The following is a 26694-nucleotide window of genomic DNA, read 5'->3' as shown; positions in this document are numbered from 1 at the left end:
CAAAAATCAAAGCAAGATTCTTAACAAAAAGCAATTTTGCCCCTTTTTAGTCCTGATACCTATCCCGAGCTGTAAACCTGTGGGCAGTCCCTGAGTTGTTGTTTAGCTAAACTGCAGATAGCTATTTCTTTCATTCTTCCCGCATGTCTCCAGCCTCTTCATGGCTTTTGTTTTCTGTCTCAGAATTCTCTGCAATTTCTTGACCTCCCATAGATTATACCATGTATACAAAGAGACAACCTGAAGAAGGGTGTTTGTGCCCGAAAGCTTGCAGAGACAAATTTTCCCAACTATTTAGTTGGCCTAATAAAAGATATCACATTTACCCAAAGAACCTTGTCTGCCTATTGACACCTTTCTGGCATTAACTAGCCCAGGGCTGAGCACAGTCATCAAGGCCCAGTCTCACTAGATCATATGGTGGAGAGAGGGTCTGCTTTCTTCCTGGTTTGTAATGTGATGTTGCTGTACAGGCTGCTCAGTCACATCAGTTTCTTTGTTGCAACCTTGTTAGTCTAAGGAAGGAGAGACAGTATGACAGTGAAAACTTCGGTGATCTCTCTTGCCATTGCTAATACCAGTGAAACTTCACCTGAGTTATACCGGCAGGGAGATGATTGGTATTTTACATCCATTTTGTCCCATTTTACATAAAGACAATAAGGATAACTAGCATAATTGCTACCCCTTCCACCCGAAGTCAGTAGCAAAAGATTTCAGATAGAGAACTCCCCCATTTAAGGTCTAGTCAGTCCATTCTCTCTTCAGTTTAAAAAGAAAAACCCAAAACTCCCATTGCAAACAAAATGGCTCCTGCTGTCTGCTGCATATGGTTAACCCTTGATTCAAATCTATCTCACATTACCATTCCTCTTGCAGGGCCACTCACTTTATGTGTGCCATGAGCATGAGCAGCTTCAGAGAAGGAGCAAGTTATAAATGGGCTTAGTTCTTTAAAATATGCCATGTAGTGCTATCAGCAAGAAAGCCTTTTAAGCATTAAGCTGTTTTGTAATTAGACCTGAGAGACATTTTTAAATGGAATTTTGCTAATTTTTTCTTTCAACTTTGTTCTGTACACACAATTTATTTCACAAGCCCCCATAATTGTTGCAGAATTTTGATTAAATGCTTCTGGCTCTTATTCAGCAAAGTACTTAAGATAATGCTTAAATTGCATTGGGTCAAGGACTTAAGCACATACTTAACTGACCAGGTTGGTCAAGCAGGTCCTGCCTGACCAACCTGGTTGCCTTTTATGACCAGATGACTAAATCCTTGGATGATGGTGTCGCTGTGGACATAGTCTTTCTAGACTTTAAGAAGGCCTTTGACACTGTCTCACCCCATTCTCATCAATAAATTAAGCTACTGTGGCATTGATGCCTACACATTTGGATGGGTAAAAAATTGGCTGATGGAGCGCACCCAGAGAGTAGTAGTGGAGGGGTTGTACTCAACCTGGCAAGATGTGAGCAGTGGGGTATCCCAGGGCTCGGTCCTTGGGCCGGCATTGTTTAACATCTTCAACAGCGACTTGGACGAGGGGCTGGAAAGCATGCTGTCCAAGTTTGCTGATGACACTAAGATGTGGGGCCAAGTGGACGCACTTGAAGGGAGAGAGAGGCTGCAACTAGATTGAGACAGGCTACAAAAGTGGGCAGACGAGAATAGGATGGGGTTCAACGTAGACAAACGCAGGGTGCTGCACCTTGGGAGAAGGAATTCACAGGATACATACAGGCTGGGGAGTTCCCCTCTTGAAAGCACAAAGGCAAAACAGGATCTTGGAGTCATTATTGACTCCAAGATGAACGTGAGCCACCGATGCCAGACCGCAGCCAGCAAAGCCAGCCATACCTTGTTATGCATCCAAAGATGCATCTCAGGCTTGTTCAGAGAAGTGATACTCCTCGTCTATGCGACTTTGGTCAGGCCACAGTTGGAGTACTGCGTCCAGTACTGGGTGCCGCACTTCAAGAGGGATGTGACCAGCCTGGAGAGGGTTCAGAGGAGGGCCACCCACTTGGTGAGAGGGCAGTAGGACAGGCCCTATGAGGAGAGACTGAGGGACCTGAACCTGTTCAGCCTCAGCAACAGGAGACTGAGGGGGGCCTGGTGGCTGCCTACAAACTCATCAGGGGAGATCAACAGCAAATAGGTAGAGCCCTTTTCTCCTCAGCACCACCTGGGCTGACGAGGGACAATGGTAATAAGCTGATGGAGAATAGGTTTAGGTTAGAGATCAGAAGGCAATATTATACAGTTAGGGTGGCCAAAATCTGGAACCAACTTCCCAGGGAAATGGTCCTCACCCCTACCTTGAGCAAATTCAAAAGGAGGTTGGATGATCACCTGTCTGGGGTCTTGTGAACCCAGCATTCATTCCTGCCTGTGGCAGGGGGTCAGGCTAGCTGATCTGTTCAGGTCCCTCCTGACCCTAGCTACTACGAAACTATGAACTGTATATACATGTTTAAGGGCTGTACTGAATTGGGGTCCACTTTGGTATCAAGATGATGAACAAAGCTAAATATCCGGATGCTTTTAATATAAAGTTATATCCTCTAGAACTTTGTGGCAGGCAGTCTGCTGAGCCACTGGCAGGTGGGAGTCAGGGCTAATTACAGAGTTGGCTGACTCAGGGGGCTGGCAGGTGAGGCTAAGCCTGAACAAGGGAGTCATATGAGTGTAAGGGTGTCTCCTGATTGGGGAAGGGCTGGGTGTAGACAAGGTACAAACCCAGACCCTAAGAGTAGGGCTTGCAGTAACATCTTGGGAACTGGTGTAGGAACATCACCCAGCAGGAAGGCTGCCACTCCTGAATACCAGCAAGGAGAACAACATCCCCAGTGTGGGGTCCAGAGCCCTGAGAAGGGGGCTGTGAGTCTGTGGGCCTGTTGAGGGGTAAGGGGAGCCCTGAGAGAAGAGCTGAGTGCCTGGGCCGTGTTGAGAGCCCAGACAAGTCCAAAAAGAGAGGGGCCGAATGCTCAGGGGCCTACTGAAAGATGAAGCGAGCCCTGGGTGAGGGGCTGAAAGTCTGTGGGCCTATTGAGGGGCCAGGAGAGTCCTGAGGAGAGGGTCTGAGTACTTGGGCCCTGTTGAGAGACCAGACAAGCCCAGAGAGAGAGAAGCTGACTGCACAGGAGCCTCATGAAAGAGCAGGAGAGTCCTAGGGGAGGCTGAGAGTTGGTGGCTCTATTGAGGGACATGAGTATCTGAGAGACCTGGTGACAGGTCCAGATGAACCTCTTGAGCAGGGCAGAGCACAGGGGCTTATTGAAGGGTCTGGATGTGCCCAGAGAAAGAAGAGACTATGTAGCCAGACCTAGGGAAGGCTCTGAACCCACAGAGAAGAAGAGAGAGTGACCCATGGAGGGGCCCGAGAGAGTGGTCCCATAGAGATGTGAGGGCTGGCAACTAAAAGACTGACCCTGGGAACCTTGACTGGCCTGTGCAGGGGCCAGGGACCAGGAGGGGCCCACAGCAGAGATGACCAGATCCAGCAGGGCCTGGAGTCTCAACTGGCCTGGAGGTAGAGCCAGGGCCTAGGAGAAGCACAAAGGTCCTTGTGGGGCCACAGCTAAGATGGAAGAGTCAGGGGGCATGCGACCCAGGATGATGATGGCTGGTAGGGGTCTGAGAGTGAGTTGGGAGCCAGAAATAGAGGACTTGGATGCAAGATGGAGCCATGGGCCCAGTGGTTAGCAGCCCAGGAGGGACACTGGATATCTAGGGGGAGCTCAGAGAGGGGAAAGCAAGACCAAGACGGTTTGGAGACTGGTTCTGGGTAAGACCTAAAACTGCACCCTAGTAGAGTTGGTAGATGTGGTGGGGTTGCTTGTGGTGGGGCAGCCTCCATGAAATGCCATGCATGGGCCACTCCAGGGAAAGCAAGAATGGAGTGCCAGAAAGCCTCAGCTTCTACTTCCTTGTGGGTGACCCTGTGGAGAAGGAAGACTAGGGAAGCACACTCCAACAGAAAAGCACTCGCTAGGGAAGATTGGGACCATGGGAGTATAGAGGCCCAGTGAGGATCTTGTGAAGATTGGGATCATGTGAGTCCAGAGGCCTAGTAAAGGGCCAGGGAAGATCAGGGCCTTGTGGGTCCAGAGGTCCAGTGAGGGGTTGGGAAATAGAAGGTAGGACCAGAGGGGTCCAAGGCCATGAGTTGTGAGGCCCAGCAAGGGGCCTGAGGCCCATGAGTAGGTTGGGACCAGAGGGTTCCAGTGGCCCAGTGAGGGGCAGAGAGTAAATTGCAGGGCCAGATGGTTCCGAGGGCCTGGAGAGTGGCTGGGAAATGAAGAAATAATGGGGTCCAGGACAAGGGACCAAGAAGGTGGCTGACAGCCTGGAGAGGGGCTGAGAGAGAAATCAAGGAGCCTAGCAGCCCAGTGACTGGTTGGGTGAGACCAAGGGGTGTAAGGGCCCAGAGAGGGGCTGGAGGAGAAACTGAGGGGTCTGGCAACTGGAGTGGGGCTGACAGGGTGAGAGGGGCCAAGAGGGAGACTGAGGGATCTGGCAGTGCAGGAAGGGGTGGTGCAGAAAGACAGAGGGGTCTGAGGACCCAGAGAGAGAGGCCAGAGGAGAGACTGAAGGGTCTGGCGACCAGAGTGGGGCTGACAGGCTGAGGGCTCAGAAGGCCCAGTGAGGGGCTGTATCAGCGACAAGCTGAACATCTGTAAGGATGCCATCAGTGAGGTGTGGGGCACGAGGTAGGGGAGATATGGAGTCATGCAATTAGCCTATAAGTCCATGACCATGATCTGGGTGGTCATTCGAATAAGATCAGGCTAGCTTCCCCCTTTTTATCATACTTCCATCATAGCATGGCAGGTGAAACAAGAAGGTTCCCTAGGGGCGGAGTGGGCACAGTCATGGAGTTTCCAGGGAGCATCGTGGCCACCCCTAAGACCCCACCCAATATGTGACAAACTTCAACCTCTTATTGAAAATCTACCCCCTGTTTTTCAGAACTGAATACAGTTAAGCTCAAAGGGTACTTACACACATGCTGGACGTCTGCTCCAACACATGCTAATTAGCACACATCAAAGCAGACTCCATTAACTGAGTCCGCATCATATATATTCAGTGTCCCCGCACTTTAAAATGGTGGCAGGGTGCTTTAACTAAAGCTCATCGAACAAGCTTTAGTTAAAGCACCCCCACCACCATTTTGAAGTACAAGATGCTAAATACATGTGACACTGCAGGTGCTTTAATTAGAGCATCTCTCAGAACCACTCTAATTAAAGCACCCCCCTTCCACTGCCAGAGATGCCCCAAAAGTCTTATTGTTTAATACATTTTTCTGCAAGTCAGATCCAGTTGTATCTTTGTACAACTGTGTGCTCATCCACATTATCCATATCTTTACTTGGAAATAAGAAATGATGAATAAATATAAGGCAATAGCAAATTGAACTGCCTATTTGTTTACACTGCTGTGTGGTTTAGTGCACACAAATTTGGTGCATTCAGTATCCCCCAGTGTGTTGTATTTAATCAGAAGTTGGTTTGAGGCAGCATGAAAATGTCAACAGTGAGACAACAGCAAGTATTTGTAGTACTGAATAGGCATAATACAAGAAATATCTTACCTTTGTTGTTCTGTTTCGAGTTCAGCTGTAAAATGATTGTTACTCACTTTCACTTCCTGCTGAATTTTAATATCCCTCCCTCTGCCCACTTGGGCAGAAAGATTTGAATGAGTAAAATGAGAGGGTTGTTTCAGAATTTTGGAATGAATTCTATGAAATGTAGGAGCAAAGGGATCACGGTTAGGTGTGACAATCATGAAGGGGAATGTTGATATGAATATATGTTCAGAAAATCGAGGATGAACTCCAATATGAATTCAGGGCACTGTCCTGTAGCATAAACAACATTTGCCTGTTTTCCCTGCATGAAACAAAGGACAGAACAAGATTGGCATCAAATGAGATTCTGATAGGAGACTGCCTCAGCCTCTGCCCATAAGATCAATTGATTTTTTTTCCTTCTTGAAGATTAATTAGTAAGAGATAACCAGGTAAAACCTACCTGGGCTTTCTCAATTCACTTGGTTCCTTTTGTTTTTCTACTGCTAGCACAAGTTTATCTTAAAACTGTGCAGCATCCAGTGTGTTCAAGCAGTTAGAGCAGGTGCTTAAATGCCAGGAGACAGTGTGGGTTTTATTTCTGACTAAGAGCTTGATCCAAAACACATTACATTGAGTGGGAGTCTTTGCATGTGATCAGGTCTTTTGTGGATGTGGGAAAAAGTTAGAGAAGCTCAACCATATTTGTGAAATGGGGAGAGATATACTTGAACACCTTTGTACAGCTGCTTCAGAGCCTCTGATGAAGACTTTGAAATATATTCATTATGTATATTGCATCAAGATTGTGCCTGACACTTTCCAAAGATCAATCATGTATACATAAAATATACTGCTCAGGCTTGATTCTCCCCCTGTTTACACGGTTGTAGGCCAGGAGTGACTCCCCAAAGGAGTAAATCCTGCTTGACAGAAAGGAGATTCAGGCCTAATATGAATCATTACAGAAAGGTTTCTTTCTATTTTGAGACCAGGGATCTCTCTGTATGGATGAAGCTCCAGTCAATTTACAGGGCTGTTGAGCCAGCATATTCCTCCTGAAGATGGCAATGAGGGACACCTTTTTGTACTGTATTTTCACTGCCTAGCCTCAAGATTTTGCATGATGCTTTATGAAGATTAAAAAAGGACAAGGGCATGGCCCAAAAGAAATTAGACACTAAATTAGACAAAAGGGGAACATAAAGAAAGCAGAAGAATGGAAGGGGATAGAAAAAGGAGTGATGAGAGTTAAAGATCGTGGGGTGGAGTGAGAAAGACAGAATTCAGAATTCCAGAATTTTTAAAAAGGAGTTTGAGGTAGGAGGACAGGAAAAATGTGAGAACCCAGCGCAGAAGCGGTGCAAAGGAAAGGGAAGCAGAAGCTTTTGAGGAGGAGAATGAGGGCATTTGACAGACACAAATTGTGATGCTGATCCCAATGTAGGGAGCAGTGTGAGCAAGTGAGAGAGGGACAGAAACAGAAGAGAGCAAAGCCCAAAGGATGAGCAGAGAGATTGGTAGGGCAGGGCTGAGAGAAAGGAGGGCAAGCAGTTTGAACTTGTGGGAAAAGACAGGAAGGCAATTGATTATTTTAGATGGTGAATGCTTGATAGGTTAAGTAAAGGAGTAAATGCAATCAAGGGAGGCAGAGAGAAGGTATCCAGGGGACTATGGTTTGAACTAAGGCTTTGGCAGGTTTTTGGTTTTGGTTTTGTTTGTTTTTTTTAAATACTGTGAGAGAGAAGCAACAAGAACTGGCAAGAGTCTGACCTGAGGAGAAAAGGCATGTTCTCTCTAGTGGCAATAATTGTCAGGAGCCAATGCACTCTTTATACCTAGTATTTTCTACAGGGTTTATTTGACCTAAACCTTTCTCTTAGGGTGGTTTTTTTTTGGTTTGGTTTTTGATACAATAACTTGGGACTTTTGTGAAGATTTTGTGGATTAGAAACACTGATATTCTTTTTAAGCACATTCAAAAAAGCATAGCATTTGGCCTAACATTCCTGCTTCAGTTTGCCAGCTACAACACTAATTTCCACATTCTAATTTCTACTGTCTGGTTAACATTTGTGGTGTCCCTTATGTAGCTGCACACCTTTCTGCCCACCAGAGTGTATTTTCTTTAGTGTTTCATAGAGCCCTGATCACCAAATATCTTCAGGTGCAGACTGAGTAAAACTGAGGGAGGTCAGGTGCACAGAAAACCAAATGTGTCTGTCCTAGCTTTGATTTTATTCCCTGATGATGGCTGACTGTGGGGAGAGAGAAAGCAAAAGTGTACCTTGCAGCTATCACTGCAGCTACATTAAGATGTGTGCATTAATACTTTAAAATCATTATAAAATTATTGAAAAGGTAAGTAGATTTAAAAATATATACAATACAGAAAGCAGTGCCCAATATCATGATGTTAGATTGATAAGGGGGTAGGTGCCTATGTGTCTCTGTGCAATATATGAACTGCGTATATATCATATATAGCATTTATATGCATATGACGGACACATATGCTATGAATGTAACACGGCACATAACTGTAAAGGAAAATTGACAGCTCTCTAGTATTCTTTCCTGAAAGTGCCACCTGCCAATCGGACTGAATTAGATTTCACAGGGGTTTTTGCAATACATGGAATTCACCAGCAAATTACCCTTAAAGAGGGAAAATCAATCATTTGGAGCAGAGATAAGCTGAAGGCAAGTCAGCCTCGGATTGATCCCGTCTGTGCAAGCGTGTGTGGAATTCAGCAGATAACCTAGGGAAAGCAGGAAAGGAGGGAGGGAGTGGGGGAGAAAACTCCTACAGGAGAGAGGGAGAGAAAGGCAAGGAGTGTGGAGACTGAGACTTAAAACAGGCATGGGGTTGTGGCAAAGGTGTTTAAGTGATGAAGAGAAGGACTAGCAGAGGCATGAAGTGAACAATTGTGTAAAACCAACTCGGGCAGGATGTGGGAGCATTCCCTTCTGGGAAGTTCAAGGATTCTGAAAAATGGTGTATTTGTTTAGTCTGACAACAGCCAACTGACCATAGGCACTTACCATTCCTCCTCCAAATCTCAGCTTTTAGGAGACAAGGTCCATCTCAGCCCTTCATTCAAGGCCTCTTATTGTCTTGGGTACAAGGCCTAGTGAGCAGGAGGGCCAAGGTAAATGCCTTTTTGGTGGTGAAGGAGAGGGAAGACCTCTGCTTGTAACAGAAGGTGGAGCAGAGAAGCTCTAAAGAAGAGGAAGAGGGAGAAGGTATTAGACTAAAGAGGGCAAGAATGCAGAGCAGGAAGCAAAACTCACAGAAGGGGTATGTTGGGTAGAGGAAGGGAGGACGAAGGGAGGACGGCAGGGGAGAGGGCAAAGTGAGGAAACTTGACTAGGCACCAAAATGTGCTCTTGCCATTTACTTCTTATTAGTATTTGTGAGTCACAGAAATACAGTGCTGAGTGCTGCAGAAATGTTTACACACACAAGCTACAAATTAAACCAGGAGGCATTGCTCTGGATAATAGCTGTGTTCTGTGGAGGAGGAGGGAAAGGTTTGAGGAAAGATTTGTGACAACCAGGGATCCTGGTTTTCCCTGATATAAGGGATCTGGGACAAACATTGCATAAACCCGTTTGATCCAACAGTTAAGTCTGATGCTACATTCAACCAGGTTTATCTCAAACCCGTTTCAGCCATTTTCAAACTGGTTTATGTGCACTAAATGTCTGTTCTGTTGCAGGTTTAAACCAGTTTCTGATCACTTAAACCGGTTTATGTGTAATGTATGTCCCTAGCCCTGGACATGAAGTACCAAAATCATACATCAGGGCAGTTATTTTCACTTTTTGGAACTCTTGTGCTTTTGTCACTTTTTTCTCTTTATCAAAATAACCCTGGCAAACTTGTGAAGATGGGCAGGCAATGTGTAGGAGAGCACTGGACATCATTTTACTCTTTCACGGGAAATTGCGTTCCTTGTAGTAGTCTGTGCTTGGGATACACTCATCATTATCATGAGTCTGTGAAAAAGCTAAGAATGTGACATGACCCTGGTTTCCAAAAACATGAGGCTCTGACATAGTATCCTGATGTGACAGCCCACTTGGTGTGCAAAGACTTTCATCGTTGCCCTGTTTATGCTTATTAAAGATCTTATGCTATTTTCTACAAAAGCAGAGTGACCCCAGTGTCCTGGCCGCATTTTGGTGTGGGAGACTAATTTACCTGCCTAAGTGTCCCAGGAATTTCAGGTGCATATGGCTTTCTTTGTTCCCTTTTGTCCCCTGACACTCAGTTGTTGTATAGCACTTGCTTGTGCTGTTAAAAAAAGAGGCTTTATCTTACCCAGAAGTAGCTGAACAGTTGGCTAAATAAATAGAACAGAATTTTTTCTCTGACCCAAGTGGGACTTGTTGCAAGTTTCATGTTCTACTACAGGGCTTGTGTATGCATGTATATGTCAGTATCTCACAGTTTGGCTGCCTGATCCAAAATTACCTTTTCCCTTCTTGGGAACAACTGATTTTCCACAAGCTAATCACAACTATTTTGTTAGGAACAAAAATCAAATTATGAAAATCAAGCACCACTAATGCAATGAAGTAGTCTTAAATTGTCCTCTAATCCATTCCTTGTTTGCCAAGGGCCCCTCTCTGCCTCTTCTTCCCTGGCATGATGACTTCTTATTTTTCAGCTCTGCATGTGGTCACTCTAGGTGTTTGATTGGGCTTTAATTAAATGAAGCGGAGAATAGAGTGATAAAGAAAAGCAAGTCTGTATAGTTTGATTTTCTGTCACTTTGCACGATAGATTAGGAAGACAGGAAGTTAAGCAAGCAGGAAACAGCATGCAGCCTGCCATCACCCCCCACCCAGTCTCCTCCCCTGCCGAAAACACAAGTCAGGTGACTGGCAGGTAGCTGCTGGATTCCTGGACTAGGGACAGAAGTTACACATAAACTGGTTTAAGTAATCAGGCACTGGTTTAAACCTGTAACAGAACAGAAGCTCAGTGCACATAAACCAGTTTCAAAATGGCTGAAACTGGTTTAAGATAAACCTGGCCGAATGTAGTATCAGACTTAACTGATTTGGGCTATCAGTTAAGTCTGATACTTCTGTCCCAGACCCCTTCCTAGTTCAAGTTAAATCACAGTCCCCCAGTATCCCAGCATGCTTTGCACCCTTGGGGTGTGCTGTAGTGTCTGCTTCAGCAGGGATGGGTTGAGGGGGCAGGAGGCAAGGACTGCCTGCCCCACCCCAGCGAACCCTGGATGGGATCTGGGGGCAGAGAGGGGGTTAAACCCCCCTTCCTCGGGTACAGAACTGTCCTGCCTTGCTAAACATTCTGCTGCCTGCAACTGGACTACAAATGTCAGAGGCACCTAGAAGCAGGAAGAAGAAGTAATGAGCAACCTGTCAGAGTCTGACAGTTGTGATTCTGGACTGCAAATCCCAGAAACCTTGGGGGCAGCAGGAAGAAGAAGTAAATGCACAGCCCATGGTGGCTGTGCCAGAGAGGTGTGCCCTACTGCCCCCTGGCTTCTGCCCTGAGCTGCTGCAGGCACGTGGCTGCATTTCGTGAATCAAAAGTGAATGTCTCTCTAGTCGTTTGTCAGTTTAATCTCTGCGTTTTAGACTAATCTGCAAAGACTGAATCAATTCAGCCTCAGACTTTTTGACTGTCTGTACTTAGCCCTTGTGAACTAAGCCTGTAAAGTTGTACCCAAAGATCAGATTCAGAGGCCATTGGGATGGTTATACCCCCTCCCTTGTGCTCAATTGGACTTTAGAATGACATATACACCTTGTATACAAATGGACCAGGGAATCTGCATTGGCTTGATTTACGCACCTGGGAACCAAAGGAATGACTAAATGAAAATGACTAGCATACCGAGTAAGTCTTACACCGAGATTTGGTGCAAAGTCTCCAGAGTGACAAGGCCAGTAGATTGTTCCACGTCTTGTGATGCCCAAAGTGCTTTGAATTGCCTTTCCTCAGGCCATACTCAAACAGTGGTAGTCAGAAGCAGTGCTCAAGGTATCCCCCTTGCAGTTAAATGGAGAGTGGGGGGTTTCTGTAAGGATGTTCTTCATGAAGGTTGTTCTTTCTCTGGAACTCATGACTGTCAGTCCACCACAGTCCTGTTATAATTAACCCTGCGCACATACCAAGAAGTGTGTTTTTTGGCAGGAATCGGGATGCCTGTGGTTGTTGCATGAAGTATTCAGGGTAAGACCCTTATGAAACTCCTTGAGTACAATGGGGCACCTATTCAAAACTCAGAAGAATCATATTCCATGCTGAAGCTACCCATACACTTAATTTAAATAAACAGGTAGGCCTAGACACAGTTATCTGTGCAGAGAGGTTGTTTAGTAGCAGCAACAGCCACTGCAGCCCCTCATTTCTTACAAGTTCCTAGGCCCCAGTGAATAGTCAGCTGGAGATGGGCTCAAGTCTGAGGTTCAGGAAGAAAGTTTATAACGTTACTTTGTTGCAGGCACTGACTTGCCTGTCAGATAGCCTGTTCCTTAACATTCTTTGTCAGGAGAAGCATGGAGAATGAACTCATTTTCTGTGAATAGTTGACATATCAACCAGACAATCCAGGAGCAGACTTTGATTCCCTGCCCCTTTGATTATATTGAACATACAAAAGGAATAGCCTTCCTAGAGCAGGACAAGAAGCAAAGCCCCTTGCCCTGTGGATAGTGAGCAGAGTTCTTTGCAGATTAAACCAATTGTAATTCTTCAAATTGTATTAGTAACTACATGCAGAAACTGATGTGTTTCAGTGCTTTCTAAAATAAAGCTAGAAACTGATCAGCATTTATCTAGCTCTCTAAAAAAATATTTAATTGTATCTGACCTTTGTTTATTTTGCAGAAGTTTGCTTCCTCTATAGGATGGTCATGGACAGCTTTATTGTTATAGGATTGGATAAGCACATGCTGGACTTTGCAGGCAGGTCCATCATTATATTGTTGTTTCTCAACTGGCCTTCCTTCTCTTTAAAGAAAGAACATTGAAGCATTTATAAGTTGGAAATACAATCTAAAGAATAATGTGAAGTTTGTGAAACAAAATAGTATGAGACAGCAACAGTTATAATACTGAAACTGCAGCCTCTGCAGTAATCCCTTACAAGTCAGAGGCATAGGCTAAACCCAGATGTATCAGGCTGCAAACAATTGATGCTTCTAATGTCTCGGGATCCTTTGCCAATCTTATATAGTCTAAATAAGAGACTGTCAGGGTAGTTTCAGTTGTAAACTCTCTGTTGTATTAGAAAATATTTACATACTCTATCAAAACACTGGTTTTTTTCCTGCTCCTCTTCTCATGTGTCATGGATCTTCTCTTCCTTTCTGAAATAGGAGAGGTGAGGAAAGGGATTTTTTTTTTTTCAAGACACTATTTAAAAAAAATCTGTTCCCCAGATCGTTTACCTGTGGGGCGGTGCATTGGGGAGGGGATGGGGAGACAGTTGTGATCCAGTCTAAGCCAGCTCTTTCTGGTGGGCAGCTGATAACAATTTGAATATTCAGATTTGCTTTCAGCCATCTGCAGGAGGTTCAGAGGCTCCTATTCCTAGAAGCAAAGAAAACAGCATGGGGCAGAAACAGAAAATAAATAACAGAATAAATATATACATGAAAAATTAAAGCAACTTTCCCAACGGGCAGATGAATTCCAGTTTTCAAGACTTCACATGGGATGACTGAGGTACTAGAGTAGTTGGTAATTAGGGACTGCAGATATCAACAGGCTGATCTTTTTTCCCAGCTGGAAAGGAATTAATCTAGCCAGTTCTTTTCCACAAAGACTAGAGTTTCTTTTGATGTTCACCCTTATCTCATGCCCAAACGAAAGCACTCCTCTTCAGTTCCAAGAAAATCCACATCCTCTTACCATGCTGAAAGGCTCTTTCACGCGCAACAATCGATCCTACAAGATACCAAGAGAGACTCCAACAAAGTGCAAGGAAAGGGCTTTCTGTGTCACTGTCCCGACTACATAAGACTCCGTTGTTATTAAGGTGACAGCTTAGAAGAGAAAATGAAGGACACGGAACTGGGTGCTCTCAGGAGAGGACACTGCAAACTCTAGAATGGCTTGCTCAGAGGTGTTCGCATGTCATGCTGTGAAACGTCAGAAAATTGCCAATAAATGAAGTAAATTTAAAATAATCAAACTCTAAATTTTCTCTGTGTAAGTGAAGGGCTGTTGTTAAAAATATCCCTGTTGTGAACCTGAATCTGATATCTTGGCTCATGCTGATGGTACTTGTCTCCACAAATAGCATTACTTGAAGGTGTTGCCTATTAAGCATAAAGAAGGCTATTAAAATCTGGTCGTCTGTTCTGAGTCATGCTGGTGTTTGCAAATAATGGCCATTACTCCCAGTTGGTAATCTCTGTTTGCACAGAAAGTATGAACCTTTGCTCAAATGTATTAAGAATGAATATGTTCTAATACAGAGGCTTTAAAATGGCGTGCCACTTATCTCATCTGAAGGAGAAATTCCATCTTTACAGCTTTATTATTAAAAAAACAAACAAACCCAAAAACCTACCTGCTCTGGTTTACAAGATAGAGTTCTAAACCAATGTCCAGGATGTCCCAAATAGTGAAAACTGAGTAGGCATCTACCAACTGTGTGGAGGTAAGTTATAGTTTTATAACAGACACTCTTTGAGCATTTCCAAATATCTGTCAGTGAATCCACTTATTTGCTGTAACATTCGTAAATGTAGTGCAATCTAGAAATTGATTATCGTTGTTGTTAACATATTTATTTCATAGTGTAAATTCATTCTCATCCCCTCCCCCCCAGTATACTGGACAACGTACCCACTGGATTTTGGTAAAGAGTATATGAGAAGGTACATTCACAGTGGTGTAGAGTCATGTGCTATGTTAGTTTTCTGGGCATATGCTATCTGCTCTTGGGATGCTGAGGGGTTAAAGGGAGGCAAGCAGAGGGGATTGTGAATTAAATTCCTACATTAAGACTGGATTGAAAAGTTAATGGAGAAATGGAAAAAGAACCCTACTGGCACTCATCCAGGAAGTTAGAGAAACAGGACAAGTGCTCCTAGTTAAAGGTGACCTGCAAAGGAATTGTTTTTTAAAATTGGGTTTGTGCCCCTTTTTTGCTGCTCTGTGAAATATGTGGAAAGTGGAAAAAGAGAGAGCCATTTCTATGAGTGTTTTGTGAGCTGCATGCACAAAGAAACAGAAGAATCCAAACAAATCGTGTTTGATGCTAGCCTCTCCTACTGCAAAAATCACTGTCTGATTTGGTTCCTTCCTTTAAACCATCTCCCATTCCACCCTACCTTGATAAAGAGGAGCAAACATAAAGCTCATGATTAACAGAGACACCTTGTAGAACTTCTCAGTGGGATTCAGCAGAGTCAATAAAAGCGTAAGATGAGATTGGCCATGCTCATGTTTTACTGAGAGCTGACGATAGGGTTGGTGAGAAACGTTTCAGTTAAATGTTATTTGTTGGGAAATGCTCATTGGTCAGGAAAAGCTTCTTCACCCAGAATGGAATTTCAAGGAGGGTGTGGGAGAAGTGCCCCAAAAACCCCCACTCTCCCACCTGCCCTAGAGTAACAAATAGCCAAATGATTGGGGCATTTGTCTGGGAGGAAGAGATTCACTTTCAAGTCCCTTCTGCCAGATTCATAGCAGAACTAGTTGCTCTCCTGTGTTGGAGAAGCTGGGGGCAGGGTATGTCTCTTGATTGTGAAAGATCTTGGCTTTGTCCTGATATGCAGTCAGACAGCATTTGAAATCTCATAAAATTTTGTGGCACAGGAAGATTGTTTCCTGCCCAGCTCCAAGAACATGGATACTGTAGAAGTGGGCAGCTCTAGATAACCCAGCGCTGTCCATACACTTTCAAATTATGTTAAGCTTCCTAGGCCACCAGAAGAAGAAGGCCCTTTCCTTACTGGATTATATTGGTGGCATTCTCATTCTGGGATACCTTTCTCCTATGTGATCACGGTAAAAGAGGAATTCAAAGGGGCATCTCCATTTTATGTTAAATGAAACATGCTCCAAAGTGCTGTACAGGCAGTCCTCAGACTTGCAACACAATTAGTTCCTGAAAATTGTGTCTTAAGTTGTAACTCGGAACCAATTTTCCCATAGGAACAATATTACAAATGGGGGATTGGTTCCTTTATCATGCTCGACACAGCTGCATCCAGCTATTAAGTCTGTTGTGGTGGGGGAGAGGGGGAGGAAAGAGGCATGGGGGGCAGATCAATGTCCCCGCCGCAAGGGAGGGATTGTGGCTAGGGCTGGGGCAAGTGCTGCCCAGGGAGGGAGTGGGGCGGCTTGTTCCACTGTGCGCCACTGGTCTGGGAGCTGCTCGTGTGGCATCGTGTCCAGTGGCTCTTGCTGCTGCTCCCACTACCAGTCCAGGAGGGCATGGGGCAGGGGCATGTGCCCCAGGATCTGCACGGAGTGGGTGGGCAGGGCTGGGGCTGCACTCCAGGTGGAAGGTGCTGGGAGCATGCTATGCCTTGGCTATGCCCATCTGGTGCAGGGCCAGCGCGAGACTGATTCACTCTGCTGCTTCCAGACAAGCGGCATGCAGCGGCAGGAGCCAGCCCGGCCTCCCCACACCTCCCAGACAAGCAGCGGCTTTGTTCCAGCTGGGCAAGCAGCAGCAGGGCATGTGGGGGGGTAGAGGGGATTTGGCTCCCGCTGCTGAGTGCTGCTTGTCCAGAGGCAGGGCAGAGGCTCAGTCTTGTACTGGCCTCGTGCCAGCTGGGCGAGTGGTGGGGGGACATAGCCCCCGCTCCCAGTGCCTTCCACCTGGAGCACAGCCCAGAGCAGCCCCAGCCCTGCCCACCCTGTGCAGATCCTGGGGCACATGTCCCCGCCCCATGCCTTCCCAGACTGGCAACAGGAGCTATGGCTAGAGTCGCTGGACAAGCCACCACATGAGCAGCTCCAGGGCCAGTGGCATGCAATGGTGCAGGCCACCCTACCCCTTCCCCGTGCAGCCCCTGCCCCAGCCCCAGCCCCAGTCCCTCCCTTGTAGGGGCATTGATCTTCCCTCCCCCCTCCCCCCACCACAACAGATTTACCAGCTGAACACAGCTGTATTGACTGTCATAAAGGTGGAACTGGTGTGGGGACCTCAAAACGGTGTCAGTTTACAAATGTCGTTAAATGCCGTTTGTCATAACTCAGAAAGTCGTTAAGTGGAGGACTGCTTGTAACTTGTAACCAGAGCTTCCCAAGACCAGGGACCCTTTGTTGTCATTATTGCTATGTTCACTCCTAATCGTTTGGCACAATCTGATTGGTTTGTGTCATTTAGAGTACTGGCTTCTTAATTTGTGTGAAGTGCCACATACTCCTCTGGTCCTATATGTCAGGAACGTATAGCTCTCCCTCCCTTTGCAACATGGTGGGGCCTTTGTTGTTTTCTTTGGTGGGTGGGAGGGGGAAAGAGAGGGGATTCTCTGGCTGTGTCACTTGCTCTCAGCTGTCACGCTCAGGCAGGTTTTGCTATTAGTGCCCCTTCGTGCATTTAATTGGTCCCTCCTTCTAACAGGATGGAGTCCATTCAGAGGAAAATTGGAAATTCGGCTCTGGCAGTTTCTGAACTTTATTTTAATGTGCTCGGCTGGGCTGCATTTTGGGAAGGAGCTTGACTCTTGGTATGAAGGTCCTAAACTGTCTCGTCAGCATTTGGGAGGAGGCCTCTTCTTGCTACAGAAAAGACTTGGGTGAGAAGAGGAGCATTTGGGTCTCTGGTTTAAGGTGTGCTGTAGAAAAGCACATCTTTGTCTCTCAGAATTGTTTAAAATTAGTAGTTGGGCTTCTGGAGGTTGAGGGATATGTCACTGTTGGGCAGGCTGCAGAGTGGATTGTTTTGGTTTAAAAGCTGAACACTGGATATGTGTAGGGTGACAACTCAGCAGATACCATCTACAGTTTTAGTATGCGGGCTGTTTGTTGGACACAGACCATCTGTGTATTTGACTTGTGGTGGCATGCTTAGAAATACTGTACATAGGTTTTGCTTGAACCCAGCATTATAATATGTTCAGTCCACAAGCAGCACACCAGGCACCTTCTGGACATTTGCTGTGAGGACACTGTTTTCATTGATAGGCTGCCACCTATCTTCATGTGACAAGCTAGGACTGGTAATGCAGAGCCACACTGGGATGGTCTGTACTGTACAGGGCTTGGTCTGTACAGATAGAGGCTAAGCAGTGGAGAATGGTAGCATTCTTTAACAGTGAGCACATCTCCAACTACACATGGAACATCTGTGGGAAGCCCGGGTGCTGTGCTTTCCATAGTGTGGCACCTGCAATTTAATTGTCCTGTGTCTTTATAGCAAGCTTCCTTCCTTTCCTTTATATATTCTGCAATACGGGCAAGTGTACACTGGTCAAACCTATACTTCATGCCATGCATATATACAATGAAAGTGGTCAAATATTATTACTATTCAGAATATTGAAATGTCTAAAAACCCCAGTCACAGATCAAGGAGCCATTCATTGGGCTAGATACCGTACAGGCACAGAATATCTAAATGTTTGTTGATTACATTTACTGTCTCTGTCTATTTCTCTGTATTGTTGGTTTTACCACTAAGGAGATTAGTCCTGTACTTAGCCTAGACAGAATATCCCCCTGTTCAGCTGGTGGTTCAGCTTTCCTTGTGCATTTGTCATTGTTAATGTTTCTCTTTGTTTTCTCAGGGACCCAACAGTGTTTTTGAGGTTTACCTGGTTGGTAACAACTCCAATCACTTCATCATCTCCCCGACCTCGATCCAGGGAAAGGCAGACATTCGTGTTCGGGTTGCAGTGCCACTGGACTACGAGACCATTCCTCGCTATGAATTTTCTGTAAGATGTCTCGCAAATGTGAGATGCATGGGTGGGGGTATAAAGGGCCTGGAGATGGAAGGACCAGGGACTGAATACATAGTATGTTAGGTCCAGATTTTTAAAGATTTCTAGGTATTCAACTCCCATTGGTTTCAATAGGATTTAGGTTCCAAAATACCTTAATCTGACCCTTAATGCATTGGCTCCTTTGTCTCAAGCTCATTTCATCATGAGAGATGATTTACTTATGTCACCTATCAGGTAGGAATAAAAGTTCACCAGCAAGTGGCATTTTGTATAGAGGGTAATGGGTGAGAGACAAGAAACCTTTAAGCGTGGCCTGGCCTTCAGTCTTTATGGTCCATACCACTACTTTAGCTAGTCACCTCTAGGGAGACTACTCAAAGCACCACTATCTGTGACATGATTTTAATGGTTTCAGCCTTCTAGTTGGCAATGGACATTGGTTGACATCAAAATAACCTGCACAGAGGTGGAGTGGCAGAGCTGTGGGTAAGGGGTCTGGGATTGGACTATAAGACTTACTAAAGGTCAGAAATGGAGTGTACTGGTACAGAGTGCTGATGGCCAGCTTGTTTAATGTCAGCTCACTCTATTTCTTGCCTCTAGTCAGTGTTGTTGGACTCAAAAGCACTAGGATTTAGCCAAAAAAATTAAAGAAAATAAAAGATATTTGCTCTGAGCTTCCTTTTGTCTTCCAAAATTTAGAGCCTCAGCTGCAAGAGCTTACAGAACATGTCGCACCCCCCCTCCCACGTTGTGGGGCAATAAAAGCTTTATAGAGCATAAAACTTTGTTTTAAATGTACCTATCAAGCAGCAACACTCTTTCCAACCTCCTGCTCGAGCTTTATCCCGCTCTCTGAGTAAGCTGTAAATTCTGGAAGGCAAAACAGCTCCATAATCATGCCAGCAACTCCTGTTGCTATTAGCCCTGGCAGAGAAGGGCTTTTATACACTGGTGAAGAAGCATAAATAAAACCCTGCCTTCCCCAAGCAGTGTGTGGTGTAAAACAAAATCCAGCACTTGATCTAAATCCTATTCAGCTGGCCAGTTAGATGTAGAAATGGTGGCAGCTCCTAAAGCTATGACCTCTGAGGGCTTGAAGCTTAAATATGTCATGCTCTGGCTACCTCCTAAAAGGTAAAAATGTGTTAGAGGCAGTAGAAGTGCTGTAGTGCTCATTGAATAGATGTTTGAAGGAACTTATCTATATTCATGCCAGTACTGTACTATTGTATTGGACTGATTATTTTGAACCCCTGATTATTAGCCCCAATATACTATTGCTCCCTGGTTTCCACTCAGTAGCACACACTCCAGCCAGCAGTAGAGCTCATAGTTTGAGGATTGCCAGAAGGAAGTTTGGTATTTGTGGCTAGTCAGAACCCACAAAGGGCTGAGAGAGGATGTTTTACTCCTACTGTATAACTGAGGTCTTGCAGTCTGGTAAACTGGCATAATTCCCTGGGAAGATGGGAACTCTTTTCTTTGAGTGCTTCTATCATTGGGTTCAGCACTGAGTTGGCTCCGGTGTGGGTTCATGGCCTGCCAGCTAGAGGCACATTGCTGTAGTAACAGTGCACCAAAGGAGATCATGAGAGAGTTGATGCTTTTCCCATTTAAAAAAAAAATGCTGCACAAATGAAGCCTCCAATTCTGATGTTTGCCTCCTGTTTCTGCTCAGCTGTTTGCTAACGAGAGCGTGCCAGATCATGTTGGCTTTGCACGAGTGAAGATTAACCTCATCAATGAGAATGACAACCGCCCCATTTTTAGCCAAGTCCTATATAACGTCAGTCTGTTTGAGAATGTCACCGTGGGAACCACAGTCTTGACAGTCCATGTAAGTAGTGATATCTTTGAATGTTCTAATGTTGCTTTAAGTGTTTTATTATACTCCTCTATTAAAGCTGAAGCTCATTGACCCTACAGAATGTTTCACCAAGGAAAACAAATGCCAAATATATTGCAGAACAAACTGACTGGTCACTGACTAGTCATTTCTTGGGGTTTGGACACTGCTATCTGGCTGCTCCTAGGAACTGATTATCCCCTTTGTGGGCCCCATATTCAGGCAGACTGTTTGAAAAACTGTGATCAAATATACTAGGCCCTCCCCTATCACCCTTTTACTTGCCTTGTGTGAGGCTGGCATGAAGGCAACACAGTCCAGGAGTCTGTTCTGTGCTGGCAAATAGCTTTCCAGCTCAGTGCTCTGTAAAGGCTTCAGAGCACTGGAGGGTAGGGTGGCTGGTGAGGGAGCAAGCATATAAAGACCTGGCAGAGGGGGCACTGTTGAGGGTTAGATATGCAATTCTGTGCCCTTACAAACCCTTATAGGGGTCTGTTGAACCAAGCAGAATGCCCTGGTCTTCACTTAGGAGAGGAGGTATGGGCTGTAAGCCATCTTCCCTATGTCCATGCACTAACACCTGCATTGGCTTGCACTCCCCAGTGTGAAGTGCCAGCCTTAGACAAACAGAAAGAGTTACTAATGAGTTGGGCTTCAGGATAGAACTGGCTAACAAAAGCTGTTTCCCAAACAAGTCACATTTCAGATGTCCTCTTGGGTAGAGCTGCTGCACAACAGAGAGCTACCCAAAAAGGTAGATAGCTGGGGTCTTTCTTCATTATGCCAAAGGAACAAGGACAACATTCAAAAGACCAGAAGATCTATTTCCTAGATTCCATGAAGCTGTAGCAGAACAGAATAAAGCAGGGGCACTCAACCGCCCAGCCCACAGGCCAGATCCAGCCCCTATAGGTCTGAAACTTCAGCGCTTGGGGGAGTGTGTCACCCCTCCCCTGCCACAATATTTGCAGACCAGTGGGGTGCCTCCCCTTCCCTCCCTCCCCCACCGCCAGATAATATGGCCCTGTGAGCTGAACTGGGTACACAGGACAGTGCAGAGAGGGTACAGGGCCTGATCCAGGTGTGTGCAGGGGCATATGGAGGCAGCGTGGTGTCTGATTCATGTGGAGCCCAGACCAGCTTGCAGTCTGGCCCTGCACCACTCATCTGGCCCACAAGGCCAAAAGCTTGAGCACCACTGGAATAAAGCGACAAAGCAGATATCAAAACCCATCCTTCCATTGAGGCTGATAGTCATTTAGTAAAAAAATAACTTTACTAGTGATAGTCATAAGATGCTGCTGGCTGATGGGTGCACTTGTATAGATATTGTTAAAGATTTATGGTTTCATCCCCTCATATGTGTTGAGCTCTCCTTCAATGACTGTGAGGGCATCAGTCCCCCAACATTTCCAGACATACATGCCCCCTCAATACACACAGACGCACATGCAGATCTAGAGGAGAAAAGCTATGACAAAATGGCTCAGTGTGTGTGTGTGTAAGTGTGCTTACTCTATAAACAGATGGTGTGAAACTGTATAGAGCCCCTGAGCTGTTCCCATCTGACAGTTATTAATATTTCAAGCAGATGTTTAGCTAGTCAGGCCGTCAGACACTAAACAATGAGATTGTTACAGCATCTTTTTTTTTCAACTTCTAGCTATGCCAGCATTTTAAAGCAAACACAAAATGCTAGGAGTTGAATCTTCTGTGATAAATCAGAAGGCATGCAATTAGCATTGAAATCTAGATTGCCCTCCCAGCTGATCCCAAACTTTTAACAACCCTCATAAAGTGCTACTTCTTCTTCTGGTATTTGAGATGCAGCACTTGGCTTGTGCTGAAAGTCCTGTTTACTGATGTGATTGTTCTACCAACTGTCCTATGCTCCATAAACAAAACAAGCCAGGGAAGGACACTATAATCTAGACACTGCTTTTCTTAATGATGAGTTTCTCTGTTTTTCAAAGGGGATCCTGGGAACTATAAATGGGTGATTATTAGGAACCAGATTGTAAAAACTGGTCAACTAAATTGAGTGAAAATTCCATACGTCTCCCCAACCCTGCACAACTTAGATTGCACATAAAAAGAGAACTTTCCTAGTTCTGTGCTGAAAAATGCCATTTTTCTCAGATGAGAGTATGTTTTGTGCTTGCACACTACATATGTACAAATGTCAGAGATGCAGTTTTAGATAGCTAGTTTTGAATACCTAACACTCTCTAAACTAATCTTCAACATGTTAGGAGAGGAAACATGTAACATCATAAAGAATAGAAATGAATGCTTTCCAAAAGATTTGTCTGTGTCACAGAAAGCTGGACACTGGAACTACTTTTCCTGAGGAATTTGCTTTTATCCTACGTATATCAGTACTGAGACAGTAGTTTCACAAGGTTAAGTTCTCTGTCATAGAGTCTTGAACTCGTATAATAGTCCAATTCATATTATCACTCTGGCTCAGACTGTCTAGCCCTGGGACAGCAGTTTTGGAGGGAGTTTTTTGTCCTTTATCATTAATAGAGGTGCATGGATACATTGTTCCATATTGTATTGGCACCAATAAAAGGAAAATTGACATCATCGGCAATCAGGTAATGTCTCTGATAAATGCCATGTGCATGTCCACAGCTGCAGCATGCACACAGCCAGCCCGGCAGCTTGCAGAGAATCATCTGGCTGGTAAATGTGTTAGGGAAGAGGCAGGGGGCATATCGAAGTTCCTGCAGTGAAGGAGGGAGTGGGGCTAGGGCTGGGGCAGGCACAGGATGGAGCTGCGAGCGGCTCATCTGGAGGGGGGTGCGGGGAGGGGGGTTGGATCCCACTGCTACACACACCCCCGGGGAGTGATGGGGGGTGCCCCCTGGATCTGTGCCCCCTGATTTGTGTGCAGGGCAAGGACAGGCTACCATTGTGGGATGGGGTCAGGGGCAGCGCCAGGCTCTTCCTGGCAGAGGGGCTGGGCCGGGGTTGTGCTTAGAGCAGGCGGTGGTGGCACTGTGAGGGGGGACTACAGTGAACTTTGTGGTGGCTGCAGCCCATGCCATAGCCTCCCCCATCCCAATGCAACCCAAGTGCAGCCCTACCTGCTGGGAAGAGCCCAGTGCTGCCCCCAGCCCACAATGACAGCCCGTCCTCGCGCTACACACAGATCTGGGGGGCAAATGCCACCCCATGGCTGCCCCAGGGGTGCATGTAGTAGTGGGATCCACCCTCCCCATGCCCCCCAGAGTAGCTGCTCACAACTCTATTTCATGCCCTGCCCCAGCTGGGCAGTGCCTGCCCCAGCCCCAGCCCCAGCCCCACTCCTTCGTCACCATGAGGGCCTTGATTTTCCTTCCACCCCTTCCCCTCCAACAGACATATGAGTCAGATGCTGCTCTCCAAGCTGCTGGGCTGCATATTAGCAATCAGATCAGTATCTGCTGATATGGCTCGTTAATAATCGGCCTTTGGTATTGGCCCAAAAAATCTTTATTGGTGCACCCCCAATCACTCAGGAGATTGTGGTGTCAATGCCTACACAGTCAGATGGGTCGCCAGTTGGCTGGAGGGCTGCACCCAGAGAGTGGTGGTGGACAGGTCATTTTTGACCTGGACGAGGGGGTGAAAAGCACCTTGTTCAAATTTGCGTATGACACTAAGATGTGGGGAGAAGTGGGCATGCTAGAAGGGAAGGACAGGCTGCAATTGGATCTGGACAGGTTACAGGAGTGGGTGGATGAGAATGAGATGGGATTCAATACTGACAAGTGCAGGGTACTGCACCTAGGGAGAAACAACCAGCAGCATACCTACAGCTTGGGGAACTCCCCTCTCATCAGCACAGAGGCAGAAAAGGATCTTGGAGTCATTATAGACTCCAGGATGAACATGGGCCACCAATGTGGGGACGCAGTCAGGAAGGTTAATCGCACCTTGTCATGCATTCACAGATGCATCACGAGCAGGTCCAAAGAGGTGATCCTCCTCCTCTGTACGATACTGGTCAGGCCACAGTTGGAGTACTACGTCCAGTTCTGGGTGCTGCACTTGAGGAGGGATGTCGACAACATGGAGAGGGTCCAGAGGAGGGCCACCCACATGATCGGGGGCCGCAGGGCAGGCCTTATGAGGAGAGGCTACAAGACCTGAACCTGTTCAGCCTCCACAAGAGAAGGCTGAGAGGGGATCTGGTGGCCATCTATAAACTGGCCAAAGGAGACCAGCAGGCAATGGGAGAGTCCCTGTTTCCCCAAGCACTACTGGGAGAAACAAGGAATAAAGGCCATAAGTTGACCGACAGTAGGTTCAGGCTAGACATCAGGAGGCACTACTTCACAGTCAGGGCAGCTAGGATCTGGAAACAACTTCCAAGGGAAGTGGTGCTCGCTCCTGCCCTGGGGGGTCTTCAAAAGGAGGCTAGATAGACACCTAGCCGGGGTCATTTGACCACAGCATTCTTTCCTGCTTGGTGCAGGGGGTTGAACTTGATGATCTGCTCAGGTCCCTTCTGACCCTACCAACTATGAAACTATTAAGACTTGTCCACACTTGCATTTTTCCTCAGATTCTTTACCTCTGCACCAGTGATAGTAAGAGCAGGATGGCTAATGTAGATCAGCTTCCAGCATTTTAGCCACTATGTCACCCAGGCCTGCTTAATGAAAACTGGGTCAAGGATAGATTCACAGATTGTAAGGCTGGAAGGGACTTTGGAAGATCATCGGGTCCAGTCCCCTGCACCAAGCAGGAAAGATAACTGGGGTCAAGTGATCCCAGCAAGTTGACCATCCAGTCTGTTCTTGAAGATTTCCAGGGTAGGTGATTGCACCACCTCTGGGGGGAGCTTATTCCACAGTCTGAACACCTTAGCTGTGAAGAAGTTTTTCCTAATGTTGAGCCTGAAACAGTCTTCCAGGAGTTTGTGACCATTGCTCCTGGTTTTCACCCAAGGCTGCCCTAGTGAACAGTTGTTCACTGAGCTTTTGATGTATGCCCCTGATGTAGCGGTAAGCTGCTACCAAGTCCCCTCTCAGCCTTTTCTTCTTCAGGCTGAAGAATCCCAGGTCCCTCAGCCTTACCTCATATAGCTTGCCGTGAAAGTCTCTGATCATATGGGTGGCCCTTCTCTGGACTCTTTTGAGCTTTTCCAAATCCTTGTTGAAGTGTGCTGCCCAGAACTGGATGCATTACTCCAGCTACAGTCTCACCAATGCCGAGTAGAGTGGAAGAATCACTCCCTTGGTTTTGCTGGAGATGCATTGATTGATGCACGCCAGAGTATTATTTGTCCTACTGGCTACAGTATCACACTGCCAGCTCATTTTCATACTGTGGTCAGTTATTAGCCCCCAGGTCTCTTTCATTCACAGTGCTGGTCAGGTTGGCATTGCCAAGCCTGTAGGTGTGTAGGGGATTGTTTGTTCCCAAGTGGAGCACTTTACATTTCTCGGTTTTAGACCTCATCTGGTTTAATCCAATTCACCCAACTTGCCAGCCTGTCTAGGTCCACCTGTATCTGCAGCCAGCTTCAAGTGGGATCATGCTTCCCCATAACTTGGTGTCATTTGCAGGCTTGGCCAGTAAGCTCTTCACCCCCACATCCAAATCATTGATGAAGAAGCATTGGACCAAGCACTGACCCCTGAGGGACACCACTGGCCACTTCTTGCCAAGGCAACACAGATCCGCTCAGTAGAACTCTCTGGGTCCTACCCCACAGCCAGCTTCCTACCCACCTGACTGTCTCGAAGTTAAGTCCACAATCTTCTACTTTTCTCATGAGAACATTGTGGGATACTTTCCATGATGGTATCCTGGCTCAAGGATGGGAGCAGAAGGAGTTGATTCCAGTGACATTAGCAGTCAGTCCCGTAAAAACAAGGGTTTTCAGAGAGCAGAACCTTTAATTGTTTCAGGCAGAAGGTAGGGCAAGGCGGCAAAGCAACTGATGAAGCAGGTTTTCTATGAAAGTTCATGCCTCTTTGAACCTGTTAGTCTCCCTACCTTCTGCCTGACCTCAGACTCACAGAGCTAGCCACCTTTGTATGTTTCAGGGAAGCAACAGAAGCCTAGGCTGATACTGAAACAAACCAACATGTTATGGACTCACAGGATTTTTTTCATCTTTCTCCTATATTGTGATGTTTATCTCCAAGTTTTCTCTGGGGTGCTCTGGAAGTGAAACCTCTTTGCTGCAGCTTCCATTGTGATTGGTAATTGTGTACTCCTTGCCTTAAATAATGGAGGGCAGTCTCCATGACCCAGGGGTGTATCAGACTTTTCCATAAATGGCACGATGGCAGCTGGGACTGCAGCGCCTCCAGCTTGTTCCAGGCAGAGGAACAGACTACTCAAAGTAAGGGAGGTCTGGG

At 46.1% G+C, this 26694-nt stretch overlaps 1 protein-coding gene across 1 annotated transcript in view; it reads left to right on the top strand.

Moving 5' to 3' along the window:
- Positions 1–26694, top strand: part of CDH23 (cadherin related 23) — a 556494-nt gene that overhangs the window by 300504 nt on the left and 229296 nt on the right. The window contains exons 12-13 of the mRNA XM_019538542.1: positions 18325–18474; positions 20165–20323. Of these exons, the coding sequence (XP_019394087.1) occupies positions 18325–18474; positions 20165–20323 (309 nt within the window). The remainder of the gene's footprint in view (positions 1–18324; positions 18475–20164; positions 20324–26694) is intronic.

This window comes from Crocodylus porosus, unplaced genomic scaffold (genome assembly GCF_001723895.1).
Source record: "Crocodylus porosus isolate Cpor-Errol unplaced genomic scaffold, CroPor_comp1, whole genome shotgun sequence".
Lineage (NCBI taxonomy): Eukaryota > Metazoa > Chordata > Crocodylia > Crocodylidae > Crocodylus > Crocodylus porosus.
The sequence above is the reverse complement of the archived record's forward strand: the minus strand, read 5'-3'. Positions and strand labels throughout refer to the sequence as shown.